This window comes from Macaca thibetana, chromosome 15, assembly GCF_024542745.1.
Source record: "Macaca thibetana thibetana isolate TM-01 chromosome 15, ASM2454274v1, whole genome shotgun sequence".
Lineage (NCBI taxonomy): Eukaryota > Metazoa > Chordata > Mammalia > Primates > Cercopithecidae > Macaca > Macaca thibetana.
The window spans coordinates 89,722,642-89,738,087 of NC_065592.1; the positions used below are offsets into that span (position 1 = coordinate 89,722,642).

Sequence of the window (15,446 nt, forward strand, 5' to 3'; positions counted from 1 at the left end):
CAATCATGTCATACATACCTTGTATAAAATGTTTTAAAGAGGTGGTTATCTATATTAAGAAATCAGGCTGGGTGCAGTGGCTCACACCTGTAATCCCAGCATTTTGGGAGACCAAGGAAGGCAGATTACTTGAGGTCAGGAGTTCAAGACCAGCCTTGCCAACATGGCAAACCCTGTCTCTACTAAAAATACAAAAATTAGCCAGGCATGGTGGCAGGCACCTGTAATCCCAGCTACTCAGGAGGCTGAGGCATGAGAATCCCTTGAACCCGGGAGGCGGAGGTTGCAGTGAACTGAGATGGCCCCACTGCGCTCCAGCCTGGGTGACACAGCAAGACTCTGTCTCAAAAAAAAAAAAAAGAAAAGAAAACATTCTTTTAAGATGCTAGATGCTAATGGTCTGCTCTTTGGGTTAGCAGGAAACTTAAAAATGTTTTGTTTTTTCAATGTACTTTCTTTAAGTATTTTATTTTTCCTTTATTCATTTTTATTGTATAAATTTTAGTACATTTATGTAAAAAGTGATACAGCGAAGCATTGTAAGAATTACATGAATATGTGAATTTTATGGACATGGGTTATTAAGATCTAAGTCTAAACCAATACAAAGATTTAGCTTACTGTGAGTTTTTGGTATGAATTTCTAATTGTAGTCATTTATAGATAAATTAATGTTTTCACTTGGGGGGATATATTTTTCAGGTTCGCTTAACACCTACTGGTCATAACATGAAAATTCTGCAGCCACGTGTAATAGCTCTACGAAGAAATTATCTTCCAGCATTAAAAGTGGAATATAACACATCTGCACATCAATCATCATTTAGAATTCAAATCTACAGAATACAGGCAAGTCTTTCTGGAAATATAGGCAAAATTGTATTCTAAAGGAACACAATGAGAAACCAGATCTATTCCCACAGTCTGCTTTATCTAGTATTCAGTTTCAGTGTTGTGCTAGACTTTTTTTTTTTGAGACAGTCTCCCTCTGTTGCCCAGGCTAGAGTGCAGTGGCAGAATCTCAGCTCACTGCAAACTCTGCCTGCCAGGTTCAAGCAGTTCTCCTGCCTCAGCCTCCTGAGTAGCTGGGATTACAGGTGTGCGCCACCACGGCTGCCTAATTTTTGTATTTTTAGTAGAGATGGGGTTTCACCATGTGGGCCAGGCTGGTCTCAAACTCCTGACCCCAGATGATCCACCCGCCTCGGCCTCCCGAAGTGCTGGAATTACAGGCATGAGCCACCGCGCTTGGCCAGGGCTAGGTAGACTTTGTGATTCTTTTTATTTTTTAAATCCTGTTATTCTGGTCAGGTTGTATAATTGACATATTAATATACTGACATGTTTTTATTTTCTTAGATCCAAAATCAGATACATGGTGCTGTATTTCCCTTTGTGTTTTATCCTGTTAAACCTCCAAAGTCGGTCACCATGGATTCAGGTTTGTTTTTATTTTTAGATTTCCATAAAAGCAGTTGTATTAGCTGTTTGATTTACTTTACTATAAAAATATGAAGTGAAACCATTCTTGGGTTTAATTTTTATAGGATCATTGGAAAATTAAACTGCTTGAAAAAGGACCAGCAAGTACTGTACACAACTAACTTTGATAAGATTTTGAGTAAATCTTGAAGAAAAGATTCATTAGAAACATATATTGAAATTTTTAGAAACGTTAATTTAAAAAGCAGATAATCTGTAAACCTGTGATGTAAAATCCTTTAAAACCTTTGAATGAACAATAAGGAAGTTCAAATCTAGAGTGTTTTCTAACAGCAGAAACTGTCCTATGTTCTCCAAATAAGAATAACTGACAAGTCCTTTCTACCCTTTTCTTTCCCTTTGCCTTTCTTCTTTCCTGCATATCCCTCTTCCCCCTACTTTCTCTTCCCTCCTCACCACCCTACTTAACTTGCTTCTCCCCTTGCTTTCCTACCTCCACCCCACACCACTACCTCTAAAGTATCTCGCGGGGAATACTCTTTATAACTCGCTCAAAAGCTTTTTGGCCAGTATAATGCCTAAGCCCTTCCACCTAGAGGTCCGGAGCAAGTCCCCAGAATCTGTTTTCACAGTTTCCCTGGTGATTCTAATGCATACTTCTAAACCGCTAATTGTAGAATTAGTTATCTTCAGAGTGACTATAGATAGTTTTAAAAACAATGCTGGAGTCTGAAATTAAGATTGTAATAGATCTTGCCAATATCAGTAATTTTAACTGATATTTATTATTTAGTAAATGATTTTCCATTGTGGTGTATATTGGAAGAAAATGCCTACTTTTTACTTAAAGCATCACGGGAGAAATTATGTTTATAACCTTTACAGCACCAAAGCCCTTTACAGATGTCAGTATTGTCATGAGATCTGCAGGACATTCCCAGATATCACGTATTAAGTAAGTGTCTTAATACATTTCTTGTATATTTATTTAATGTTTGATTTAAATATATGAATTGTTTATACTCTTTAAATGTAAGACAAGTCAAAGATTTAAGCATATTAATTATAAAGGTCAAATAAAAAAATCTATTATAATGTTGTGGCTCACGCCTGTAATCCCAGCACTTTGGGAGACCTAGACGGGCGGATCACTTGAGGTCAGGAGTTCGAGACCAGCCTGGCCAACACAGTGAAACCCCATCTCTACTAGAAATACAAAAATTAGCCAGGTGTGGTGGCACGTGCCTGGAGTCCCAACTACTCAGGAGGCTGAGGCACAAGAATCGCTTGAACTCAGGAGGCAGATGTTGCAGTGAGCTGAGATCGTACCACTGCACTCCAGCCTGGGTGACAGAACGAGACTGTCTCAAAAAAAAAAAAAAAGGAGGGGGGGCTCTGGATGAAATGCATCTAGGTATTTCCAGTCGTCGTTTCTGGATTTTGAATATTTATTCTCTTGTATATGTATTTGTTTTTTGTTTGCGGTTGTCTATAATCATATATTGTTTTGAAAAAGAAAAACAATAATATTTTCATCTTCACTCACTACCCATTCCAAGAAATGGAGGATGGACTGAAACATCTATGTAATAATGTCTATCTAGTTTCCCCTTCCTTATCATCAAGATAAACTCTATTTCCTTGCTGTTTAAAATATAGTTTTATTGTGCATGTGTACCTAAACATTATGCCTTTTAGTTTTAATTTTTTAATTTTTAGAAAATTGTTTCAGACTGGAAATAAATGTTGGGACTTGCTTTTGTTCATTCAACATTTTTATTAAAATTTATTCATTTTGTTGTATGTAGCCATAGTTTATTCATTATCACTAATGTGTAATATTCTGTTTTATGACTCCGTATGGCAGTTTACTTATCCATTTCCTCTTTATGGCCATTTTCATATTTTGACTTTGTTGCTGTTATTAACAGTGTTCCATGATTTTTTAAAATTTAGTCAACTAAGTAGTCCTAAGTTTCAGAGTTGTAATATTGATCTCATATTTTTTTCTCATCTAATTTTTGTAATACAGTTGTTAATTGATGATTTTTAAAACATCTTTTCTTCTTTGTAATATAGGTATTTCAAAGTATTGATTCAAGAAATGGATCTCAGGTTAGATCTTGGGTTTATCTATGCTTTAACAGACCTTATGACAGAAGCTGAGGTAACTGAAAATACAGAGGTAAGACTTAAAATAATAACATTTGATGGAAAGGATTAGGGAAGGAGAACTTTAAAAAAAAAGGTTATTATAAATTTTTAAAGACATTAAAATGATTTTGTCCCATTTAAAAAATACAGTTAAACAAATTTTATTACTCTCTTGTGGTACATACCTTTTTAGAAATCTTATTTTCTGATGACAGAAAATCAGCAAACAGAAGGAAAGGCTTGGGGTGAATACCAGGTAGAAAAGGATAATTTATTATGTTCACATCACTTTTTTCCTCTTTTATTTTCCTGGATTACTTTGGCTTTGCTTTCACTTTCATTAATAATTTAGAAATTTAGGGTATGTCCAGGATATTTAATGGGCGAAAAGATAGGAAAATTAAAAGGTGGTATCATCTTGGTGACTGGAAGACCATAAAATCATAGTTATAAAGTAGGTCAGATATAGTCTCTTTTTTACTTGCCCTCATAGATTCATGGGTGGAGAAAGAGCAAATTAATAAGAGTTTATTGAGGTGTAGATCACATACCATACATTTCACCCATTTAAAGGATAGGGTTCAATGACTTTTAATATATTCACAAAGTTGTACAATCATCATCGCTCTCCAATTACGGAACATTTTCATCATCCCCAAAAGTAACTGCCTATGCAGCCACTGATACACTTTGTGTCTGTAGGTTTGCCTGTTCTGAATATTTCATACAAATAGAGTCATACACTGTGTAGTCTTTTGTGAAGGGCTTCTTTGACTTAGCATAATACTTTCAAGGTTCACCTGTGTTGTAGCATATATCAGTACTTCATTCCTTTTTATGGTCAAGTGATACTCCGTTATATCACTTTTTTTATATCAAAAAGTGGATGGGCCACTTTTTGTTTATCCATTTATCTGTTAATGGACATTTGGGTTGTTTGTTTACACATTTTGGCTATTATGGATAATGTAATGAATACTTGTGTACAAGTTTTTATTGGACAAAAACTCTAAAGTCTTAAATGAAACTTTATTTAAACTTAATCACCATGTGATTAAGCAATTCCACTCCTAGGTATATAGCCAAAAGAAATAAAATTTATTAAGAGTGGAATTGCTCAATCACATAGTAACCTTATATTTAATCATTTGGGACTGTTAGACAGTTGTGTAAAGTGCCTCTACCATTTTACATTCTTACCAGAGCGTATAAGGGGTCTGATTTTTCCATATTATCTCCAACACTTGTTATTATCTGTCTTTGATTCTAGCAATCATAGTGGGTGAATGTGAAATAGTTTTTCACTGTGGTTTTGACATGTAATTACCTGATGACTAATGAAGTTGAGCATCTTTGATATGTTGATTATCTTTAATATGTTGATTAGTTAATTTGCATATCTTCTGTGGAGAAATGTCCATTCAGATCCTTTGCTTATTATTTAATGGGTTGTCTTTTTTATTATAAAAGTTCTTTGTATATTCTCGATACAGATCTCTTATCAGATATATAATTTTCAAATATTTTTTCTCATTCTCTGTGTTGCTTTTTCACTTTCTTGATGTTGTCTATTGAGGACCAAAAGTTAAAGTTAATGGAGTTCAAATTATTTTTTCTTTTGTTGCTCATGCTTTTGGTGTTGTTTCTAAGAATCCTTAGCTAAATCCAAGTTCAGGAATATTTAGTCTTAACGTTTTAAGAGTTTTAAAGATCTAGCTCTTATGATTAGGTCTTTGATCAATTTTGAGCTCATTTTTGTATATGATGTATAAGGATCCGAATTATTCTTTGGCATGTCGCTATCCAGTTGTCCTATTACCATTTCTTTAAAAGACTATTTGTTCTTTGAATGGTCTTGACACCCTAGTTGAAAATCAGTTAAGAATACACACATGATTTTATTCCATCGATCTATGCATCTGTCCTTGTGCACTGCACACTGTCTTAGTTATCGTTTTGTATTAAGTTTTGAAATTGGGACATATGAATCTTCCTACTTTGTCCTTCTTTTTCAAGATGGGTTTGGCTGTTCTGAGTCCTTTGGAATTTCATATGAATTTTAGAATCAACTTGTCAGGTTCTTCAAAGAAGTCAGCTGGACATCTGATAGAGACTGCACTGAATCTGTAAATCAATTTGGGAAGTATTGCCATCCTAACAGTATTAGGTCTTTCAGTCCTTGAACAGGACATGTTTATCCATTTATGTAGATTTTTAATTTTTTTTTCAGAGTATAAGTTTTACACTTTTTTCGTTAAATTTATTCCTATGTATTATATTCTTCTTATAGTATTATGAATAAAATTGATTTTTTAATTCCATTTTTGGATTGTTTATTGCTACTGTATAAAAATACAGTTGTTTTTTTATATTGATCTTGTATTTTGCAACCATACTGAATTGTTAGCTCTAATTGTTGTTCCGTATATTCTTTTGGGATTTCTATACGTAAGATCATGTCATCTCAGAGGAGAGGTAGTTTTACTTCATTCTGTCTGATCTGAATGCCTTTGTTTCTTCTTCTTCGGTAGTTGTTGTGGCTAGAAACTGGTGACACGTTGAACAGAAATGCCAAGAGCAGACATTCTTGTTTTGCCTCTGATCTTAGAGGGTAAATTTTCAGTCTTTCAGTATGATGTTGACCCTGGGTTTTTCTTAGACATCCTTTTTCAGGTTCAGGAAGTTCTTTTCTTAGTTGGTTGAGTGTTTTTTAAATCATGATTATATATTTTGTTGTTCTTTTTTCTGCATCTATGGAGATGATTGTACAATTTTTGGGTTTTCTATTGATATGTTTTATTACATTAATTGATTTTTTTTTTTTTTTTTTTGAGACCTAGTCTCGCTCTATTGCCCAGGCTGGAGTGCAGTGCTGCAAAAGCAATCTCAGCTCACTACAACCTCCGCCTCCTGGGTTCATGCAATTCTCGTTTTTCAGCCTCCCAAGTAGCTGGGATTACAGACATGTGCCACCATGCCCAGCTAATTTTTGTAATTTTAGTAGAGACAGGGTTTCACCATGTTTCTGTGTTTTTCATTCTGACTCCAGGAAAACCCCTTCTATTTGTCACTTTCTCTGATTTTCTCCTGCAAACTAGTAGGTCTACAGATTAGCCAGTATCTTCTATAAATCAATGACTTTCCTTTTAGTTGTCTTTCACCACATCGGCTGTTTCTGAGAGCACCCTTAGGCTCGAACTGCACTCTGTGTTATAAATGAAATTAGTTCCTTTGGGAAGAGATTAATAGTGATCTGTTTTAAAACCTACTTTCCGCATCAGCAAAAACCTCTAACCCAGGCCTCTGAAGCTGGCGGTGGGGACAGTTGTGACACCCTTCTATTTGAGTAACACCCCAGTTTAGGAGCTGAGCACTATGTGTGGTGGGGTAAGAGGAGCAGCGGACTGAGATGATCTCAGCCTGCCTCGGCTAGCATGGAACCAGCACGTTACAGGCCTGGGCAAGGGTGATCACAACTCTAGTATTCTCAGTGGTTCTGTACCCAAGGCAGAGCTTTTTTACCATGCACAGAGGCTGGACAGAGAAAGGAAGCCCCGCCAGGTGCGGTGGCTCACGCCTGTAATCCCAGCACTTCGGGAGGCCAAGGCAGGCAGATCGCTTGAGGTCAGGAGTTCGAGACCACCCCGGCAACATAGTGAAACCCCATCTCTACTAAAAATACAAAAATTAACCAGACGTGGTGGCAGGTGCCTGTAATCCCAGCTACTCAGGAGGCTGAGGCAGGAGAATTGCTTGAACCCAGGAGGCTCAAGTTGCAGTGAGCTGAGATCGTGCCACTGCATTTCCAGCCTGGGTGACAGAGCGAAACTCCGTCTCAAAACAAAACAAAACAAACAAAAAACCATAAAGGAAGCCCCCACCTCACAATTGCACTCAACCATAACTTAACCTCAGCAGCAGGTAGCTGGGAACAGGATGAAAAATGCTGACATCCTGTTCTTCCCAGGAAGAAAATCCTCCAATTGACAACTGGGCCAAAAAGGAGCTCTGTGTTCTTGGGTATAGTAGTCTAGAGTAGAATTCTGGCTCATTAGTCTGGGAGAGGGGACAGAGGGAATGGCCTTTGTTAAAATACCACAGGTTCACTTTTCTTACCAAATTTTTTAGGTTTTCTTAAATAGATGTTTCTTCATTTGCTTATGACCTTGCAACCATTCCTAGAGGCCTTAAATTTGTTGCTGCTGCTGCTGTTGTTGTTGTTGTTTAAATTTTATCAATTTAGCTGGGGTGCTGGTTTGGAGAGCTTCCCATACTGTCATCTCAGAAATTGATTTCCAAATATACTTTTAATAAGGCTATCGTTTTTATGTTTTTATGAATATGTTAAAATAATCTGGGAGCCCATTTTTCAACACATTGAAGTTACTTCAGTCTGAGCATATAGAGAAGTACTGATGAATATCAATAATGAAACCACTAATCAATTAATACAAAATTATTTTCAACACCTTCTTTATTTTATTATATTACTGGTCTGTGTAGGTTGCATTAAAGCAATTACAAGTAGACTACAAAATACAAGTCGACTGTATGATTATGTTTAAAAAAACGAATATACCCAAGAGAGTGTTGATGGTATGGATTAGTGTCATTTTGGGATAAGATTTATAGTCACATGGAGAAAAGCTTAGTGTCTTAATGGTTTGGGTAGAAATATAGAAGATAATGCTTGTCAGTTTGTCAGTGGCAGACAGAACTGTCCTAATGATAGAGATGTTACTTTCCCTTCTAAGGCAATCATAAGCAATGTTAAGTGAGTCTAGATCTTATAGAAGAGTTTTGGCAGTGTGTCTGCTATTTTCTTAAATATCTCATGCAGGTAGTTCCATTTAGTTTTAGTATTTTGTGTTCCTTTTATAGGTTGAGCTTTTTCATAAAGATATAGAAGCTTTCAAAGAAGAATATAAAACAGCCTCATTAGTAGATCAATCACAAGTCAGCCTCTATGAATATTTTCATATATCTCCTCTCAAGGTAGGAGAAAGTCGTTTTTATTGTCCTTGATAATCTAGGTAATAGCAAATTGATGTAGCATTTATATTGTGTTCTTTAGTAACACATAAAATCGGTAAATCTACAATTAAACTAATTAAGTAACAAAGGAATTACCCTTTTACATTTTTATTTATTTTTAAATAATTTTTTATCATGTGGAGTCACCTACAGCATGTATTTATGTTTATAATTTGACCTAACATTATTTTACCTTGATTTTCTGTTAAGCTGTTAGGTGACAGTTTTCAAAATTTTGCATATGATGATTTGTGTATTAGTTTTAAAGTAATTTATAAAGCAGCCCTAAGAACTGAAGATGGAATGGTATCAAATCTAAGTTAGTTTTTAATGCAAAATTCCTATAAGCTAATTATACAAATAATTGAAGAAAATTATTAACCATATATGTCGAGTATATGCAATACAATAAGAGTATTGCATATACTCGACATATATGGTTAATATATGTATGTGCAATACAATACAGAAGTGTTTTTTAACTGGCTATTAACTTGTGAAATAATTGAAACATACACTTTTGGAAATACAAATGCCTTTCAACTTATGACAGAGTTACGTCTCAGTAAAACCATCATAAGTTGAAAATCTTTTAAGTCAGAAATGCATTTAATACACCTAACCTACTGAACATTAAAGCTTAGCCTAGCCTCTTACACATGCTCAAAACAACTGGGCACAGTCATCTAACACAAAACCTATTTTCTAATAAAGTTATTATAAAGAATTTTGAATCAAAATTCAAAGTGCAGTTTCCACTGAAGGTGTATTGCTTTTACAGCATTGTAAACTTGAAAAATCATAAGTCAGACATAATTCATATACATATGGTCCCCATCATAAGTTGGGACCATATGTATTTGCATCATTTTCAACAGCTTCAACTTTTAGATTTTTAATGTTATTAACAAATATATAAAAATTAGTATTTTCTTAGGTTTACCAAAAGAATGGGATAGGATTAAATATTATGCAATCTTAAATTGTTGAATTGAAGATTTAAATAGAGCTATGTTAGATTTTAAATTTCTTCATATTTCTACTTAGTAATTTTAACATAATCCAGATAACTTTGAAATCTTATTTATGGTGTAGTGAATTTAAAATTAAACTGTTTTTTAAGAGTTAAAATTGTCAATATGAAGAAAATACTTTTAAATATATATCTCTTTATCTTTTTAGTTACATTTAAGTGTTTCACTGAGTTCGGGCGGAGAAGAAGCTAAAGATTCAAAACAAAATGGAGGACTGATTCCAGTTCATTCTTTAAATCTTTTGCTGAAGAGTATTGGTGCCACACTGACAGATGTACAAGATGTAGTTTTTAAGTATGTTTAATATTCAAATCTGTAAATTGATGAAAATATTTCTATTTTATATGTACCTAAAAATTTCGTAAATGAAAAAGTGTGTAAAGTACATTACAGATCATAGGCAAAATGAGGTTTTCTATTTAAGTGAGGTACAATCTGAATAACACAGAATGTATGGTTTGCTCACCCCTAATTACTAAATTACAGAATTATTAAATAATTTCCTTAAGAAAAAGAGACATAGGCCATGCAAGTTGTACGTTTTGAAAGATCTTTCTGGCTTAGGGAAGGATAGGATGTGTATGCCCGAAGATATGGTGTCTGAAATGTATGGCTTTAAAGCTAATAGGAATAAGCCTCTTCAAAGCATATGCAACTAGAACAGAATGAATGCAATAATAGGGGAAATGAAAGGATCAATTTTAAATGTTGTAACCAGGAATTTATATTTTAATGTGAGTCATAATGAAGCTCATAGAGTGGCTGACCAAAGAGATTCAGAGTGTCTGAGTTGAGACTTTAGAAGAGAATAACCATTTCAAGTAGCATCTAGAATTGATTATTAAGAACAGTTGTAAGAATTAACAAGTCCAACACAAGGTAACGCTGAACCTAGATAAAGTTAAGTTAGTGTCAAATAAAAGTACACAGGTATGACGTTAGCAGAAATAGGATTCCACTTAGCAACAAGAAGCATAGAGCTTTTCAGTTACTGTATCAGGTATATACTATGGATGGGTTATAAGTAAGCTAATCTTAGAATATATATTCTGTGAATGGGGTTGTAAGTAAGCAGGCAAAACCTGCTGTAACTGAACCTGGACATTCTTGAGCAACCTCTTTATCAGTGTGTCAGACATTTTCTATGTGGGCCATGATAGGACAGAATGGTGAAATAAAGTTCTAGTGAAATCCCATTGTAGTACATGAGTGGGATTCAGAGGATCTCAGAATTTTCTAAATTACATGAAAATTTATGTGTACTGGTGACTTTTCTGAAGATAAGATCCATGTCTTTTATCAGATTCTTAGAGGGTTCTTTGATTAGAATATGCAGAGATGTATATAAAAAGTAGATTTCCTGATTGGCATGGGAAAATGTACTAGAAGGATTCTAAAGAAAATAAAGCCATTCATTAATATTAAAAATACTTTCTCCATACACATGTACAGACAATATATTTTTATGCTTTTTTCAGGCTTGCATTTTTTGAACTCAACTATCAGTTCCATACAACATCTGACCTACAGTCTGAAGTCATAAGACACTATTCAAAACAGGTTTGTCTAAGATTATCTTACAGAAGCGACAGAGTGACGCAGACTAGTAAAACCTTTTGTGTCTCTACATATATAATGTAGAATTGTCGAGGAACTAAGTAGCCATTTTCAAATTATTAAAGCATGGGTATTTTCCTCAGAATTGTAAAAAGAAATTGAGCTCAACCACTATTTGAATTTTTTGTCCTTATATTTTTTAGCCACTGACAGAAATTTTTTCTGGATCAGCATGGACTGGAAATAAATAAATCTTTAAATAAAATATTAACTAATTTATCACACTTAAGTAAAAAATGGGTTCAAGGAAACTATTAGTAACTAACTGATGAACATGGGATATTTTTAGCGTAACTAGTTAAGTCAGCCAGATATATTTTTTTAACAGATGTTTTTCCACTTCTAGAGAGACTCCTGTGTTTTAGGATATAACTTACGGAGTATCTGATAGAGCTATGGTATGACAGATCACTGAACATGACTCAGGAGATTTGGATTTATCCCACTTTTGCCATATACCCACTATGTGACCCCTGGGTATCATCTGACTTGTATGTTTCTCCAATCTATAAAATGGTGGTAGTAATGACAATGATCACAGATAATTATAAAAGTGAAAGTATTTTAAATATTCTAGAGCTTTACATGAGTATAATGTCATATTATTTTTAATACTATAATACCAAATTACTTTTTAAAACCTAAGAATAGCAATCAATAGGCCTGGCATGGTGGCTCACGCCTGTAATCCCAACACTTTGGGAGGCTGAGGCTGGCGGATCACTTGAGGCCAGGAGTTCGAGACCACCCTGGCCAACATGATGAAACCCCATCTCTACTAAAATCACAAAAATTAGCCAGGCCTGGTGGTGTATGCCTGTAGTCCCAGCTTGAGAGGGGGAGGCACAAGAATTGCTTGAACCCGTGAGACAGAGATTGCAGTGAGCTGAGATGGCGCCGCTGCACTCCAGCCCTGGGCAAAAGAACAAGACTGTCTCAAAAAGAGAAAAAAAAAGAGTAGTGATTAATAAAATGAGATGATTTAGGAGTTGATGTTGGCATTAAAGGTGTTAGCCTGAGAAAACTGGGTGTGTGTTTTAAATAACCTATAAGAAAAAAAATAGATCTAATCATCTGAATTGATTAATGTTCATGTTTTATTTTTAGGCCATTAAGCAGATGTATGTACTCATTCTTGGACTTGATGTTTTGGGAAATCCATTTGGCTTAATTAGAGAATTTTCTGAAGGTGTAGAAGCATTCTTTTATGAACCTTACCAGGTAAAATAGTTATTTTTGTGGTTGTGCAATATGTCACTGATACTTTTGAATAGATAATACATTTCTGTTGTTGAGTTAATAAGTGCAAACATTTTGGAACACACATACAAAAGGACATTATTTTGCAGCAAACAATGGTAAGAGGTTTTGGGGGACATTTTTACCTTTTTCCTCAAAATTTAAACTTAAGGTTTTGTTAAGCTATGCTGAATTGTAAGTGTTCTCTTGGAATATAAAAGGTGGATAAAGTAGAAAGAAGATCACCATGTCTTGCTTTGCACAGTAGTGTGGAACTGTAAAAATAATCATGCAGACTGACACCAGGCCAAGCAATCTTAAAAATCAATGGGAAAAAGTATGATTGTTCTATGTCCTTTAAAACTTTTTCTCAAAAAGCCTCCTACTTTCACTTTTAAATGTATAGGAGAATAAAAGATAAAGTAAAATTAATATTGATTTTGTATACTGTAATTAAAAACATTAAAAGCATTAAGAATTTTAAAGTGTTTTATTTATTTGAAATTTTTATCAAGAGTAGTTTGAACTGTGCTTGCATTTTCCTCATAAACTTGCAATATGGATCAAGCATCTTTCTGTCTTTGTTGAGTTGTCATACTCCTTTCTAAGGGTCAGCTTCTAACATATATCCTTCACACTTTCAGTATCCAGAAATATCCCTAGGAATCCTTTTAATGTGAAACTTTTTGCTGATATCACTTCCTCTGGGACAAAATTATCCATTTTTGTTACTACCTCTTTCCTCGTATATATCTGTAAGCTCATCTTTAAAAGTGTATATAACTCACTCACTCATTTATTTATTATTTGGCCCTTTAGGGAGCCATCCAGGGTCCTGAAGAGTTTGTGGAGGGAATGGCACTAGGACTTAAGGCACTAGTTGGTGGAGCTGTTGGTAAGAAACAGAATATCTACCAAATATTTTTGTGCTAGAAAGTAATGGTATCATTACTTTTACTAAAGATAAAATAATTTCTGTTAGGTGGATTAGCGGGTGCTGCCTCCAAAATCACCGGTGCTATGGCTAAAGGGGTAGCAGCTATGACCATGGATGAAGACTACCAACAGAAGAGAAGAGAAGCCATGAATAAGCAACCAGCTGGTTTTAGAGAAGGCATCACTCGTGGAGGAAAAGGCTTAGTTTCTGTAAGAAATTTCACAGGGTTGTGAAGAGTTGGGGAAATATCTTTTAAACCTACATTTTGTGAATAAGGAAATAGACATGATTCTCACTCCTTAAATTATTATTTGGATATTTTAAGAGCAGTGGGTGGTAGCATATAAAACATGTCAGTAGCCTCCAAAAACATTCTGTTTAAATAAAATACTTAGGAGATCTGTTAATTCTTTTGATATATAAAAAGCAGAACTCTGTATTTTTTGCGTAAGCCAAACTTGGTGGTTCTAGGCATCATGAAAAAGTATTATAAATTTTCAATTGTGTTTTCCTTCTAGGGATTTGTTAGTGGCATAACAGGAATTGTTACAAAACCAATCAAAGGTAAGTATAGTAGTTCCTTTGCGTGATGTATATTACCAAGTCTTTCTAAGTTTATTCTGTTTTCATTCTTGGATGCGATTGTCAGAAACTCTTTTTTTTTTCCAGGAGCTCAAAAAGAAGGAGCAGCTGGTTTCTTTAAAGGTGTTGGGAAAGGTTTAGTGGGAGCAGTAGCAAGGCCAACTGGAGGCATCATAGACATGGCTAGCAGTACATTTCAGGGAATAAAAAGGTAAATCCTCTTTGGTGTTAAGATATACGTTAAAATGCTTAAGCCATGAGAAATGAAACTTACCTGCTTTTTGGCTTCAGGCATTTAGTTATTGTCTTTGTTTTGGGCTGCTATAACGTACCACATAATATTGCAGACTGGGTAATTTATAATGAACAGAAATTTATTGGCTGACGGTTCTGGAAGTTAAAAGTCCAAGGTTGAGAGGCCGCATCTGGCCATCGCCTTTTTACTGTGTCATCCCATGGCAGAAGGACAAAGAGAGGGCAAGAAAAAAAAAGGGAACCAAAGTCACCCTTTTATAAGGAACCCACTCCCACAGCAACAGTATTAATCCATTCATGGGGGCAGATCCTCATGGCCTAATTTCTTCTAATTAGGCCCCACCTCCTGACTGGGGATTAAGTTTCCAACTTAATCCTTGAGGGGGCACATTCAATCCATAGCAGTCATCAGTACTACAATATGGCAGGTTGCATATGGTCTTCCTAATTCTTTTTGATATTTTTTAAGTTGCTGCCATTGCATTGTTTCAACCCTATGGAGTTCCCCTTTATTTTTCATTCATTCCTAGCAGGCTTACAGGAGCAGTTTGGCAAGTTAAGCAAACTCAGTTATCTTAGTTTAAATACATTAATGCTATACATATCAATTATAAAATTAGCAAATATAATCTATATCCTTTTTATGAAATGAAGAATGGCATTTTGTATTTCTTGGTTCAAACTAAGTTTGTCTTCATCCTTCCTTTATTATCTTATTTTGTTATAAGTTGTTATAGTAGTCCTTCTTGATCTGCAGGGATCTGCAGTGGATGCCTGAAACCTTGGATAGTACCGAGCCCTATATATACTGTGCTTTCTCCTATACATACACATCCATGATGAAATTTAATTTAAAATTAGGCTCAGTAAGAGATTAATAATAATAATAAAATCAGACAATTATAACAATATACTGTAATAAAATAAAATAAATGTTACTTGAACACAAGCACTGTGATACTGCAATAGTCATTCTGATAACTAACTGAGACGGCTACTGTGTCACTAATGGACTGGTGGTGTATAAAGCATGCATATGCTGGACAGAGGGATGATTCATATCCCAGGAAGGACAAAGCAGGGTGGCAAGAAATTTTATCACGCTACTCAGAATGACATGCAATTTAAAACTTAGGGATTGTTTATTTCTG

At 34.8% G+C, this 15,446-nt stretch overlaps 1 protein-coding gene across 4 annotated transcripts in view; it reads left to right on the forward strand.

The window, feature by feature from the left end:
- Window positions 1-15,446, forward strand: part of VPS13A (vacuolar protein sorting 13 homolog A) — a 247,441-nt gene that overhangs the window by 186,820 nt on the left and 45,175 nt on the right. For all 4 annotated transcript variants that reach the window (XM_050761071.1, XM_050761072.1, XM_050761075.1 and 1 more), the window contains exons 56-67: window positions 703-849; window positions 1,360-1,441; window positions 2,329-2,398; window positions 3,523-3,628; window positions 8,479-8,592; window positions 9,814-9,959; window positions 11,144-11,225; window positions 12,390-12,503; window positions 13,341-13,416; window positions 13,504-13,667; window positions 13,977-14,022; window positions 14,128-14,251. In XM_050761071.1, the coding sequence (XP_050617028.1) occupies window positions 703-849; window positions 1,360-1,441; window positions 2,329-2,398; window positions 3,523-3,628; window positions 8,479-8,592; window positions 9,814-9,959; window positions 11,144-11,225; window positions 12,390-12,503; window positions 13,341-13,416; window positions 13,504-13,667; window positions 13,977-14,022; window positions 14,128-14,251 (1,271 nt within the window). The remainder of the gene's footprint in view (window positions 1-702; window positions 850-1,359; window positions 1,442-2,328; window positions 2,399-3,522; window positions 3,629-8,478; window positions 8,593-9,813; window positions 9,960-11,143; window positions 11,226-12,389; window positions 12,504-13,340; window positions 13,417-13,503; window positions 13,668-13,976; window positions 14,023-14,127; window positions 14,252-15,446) is intronic.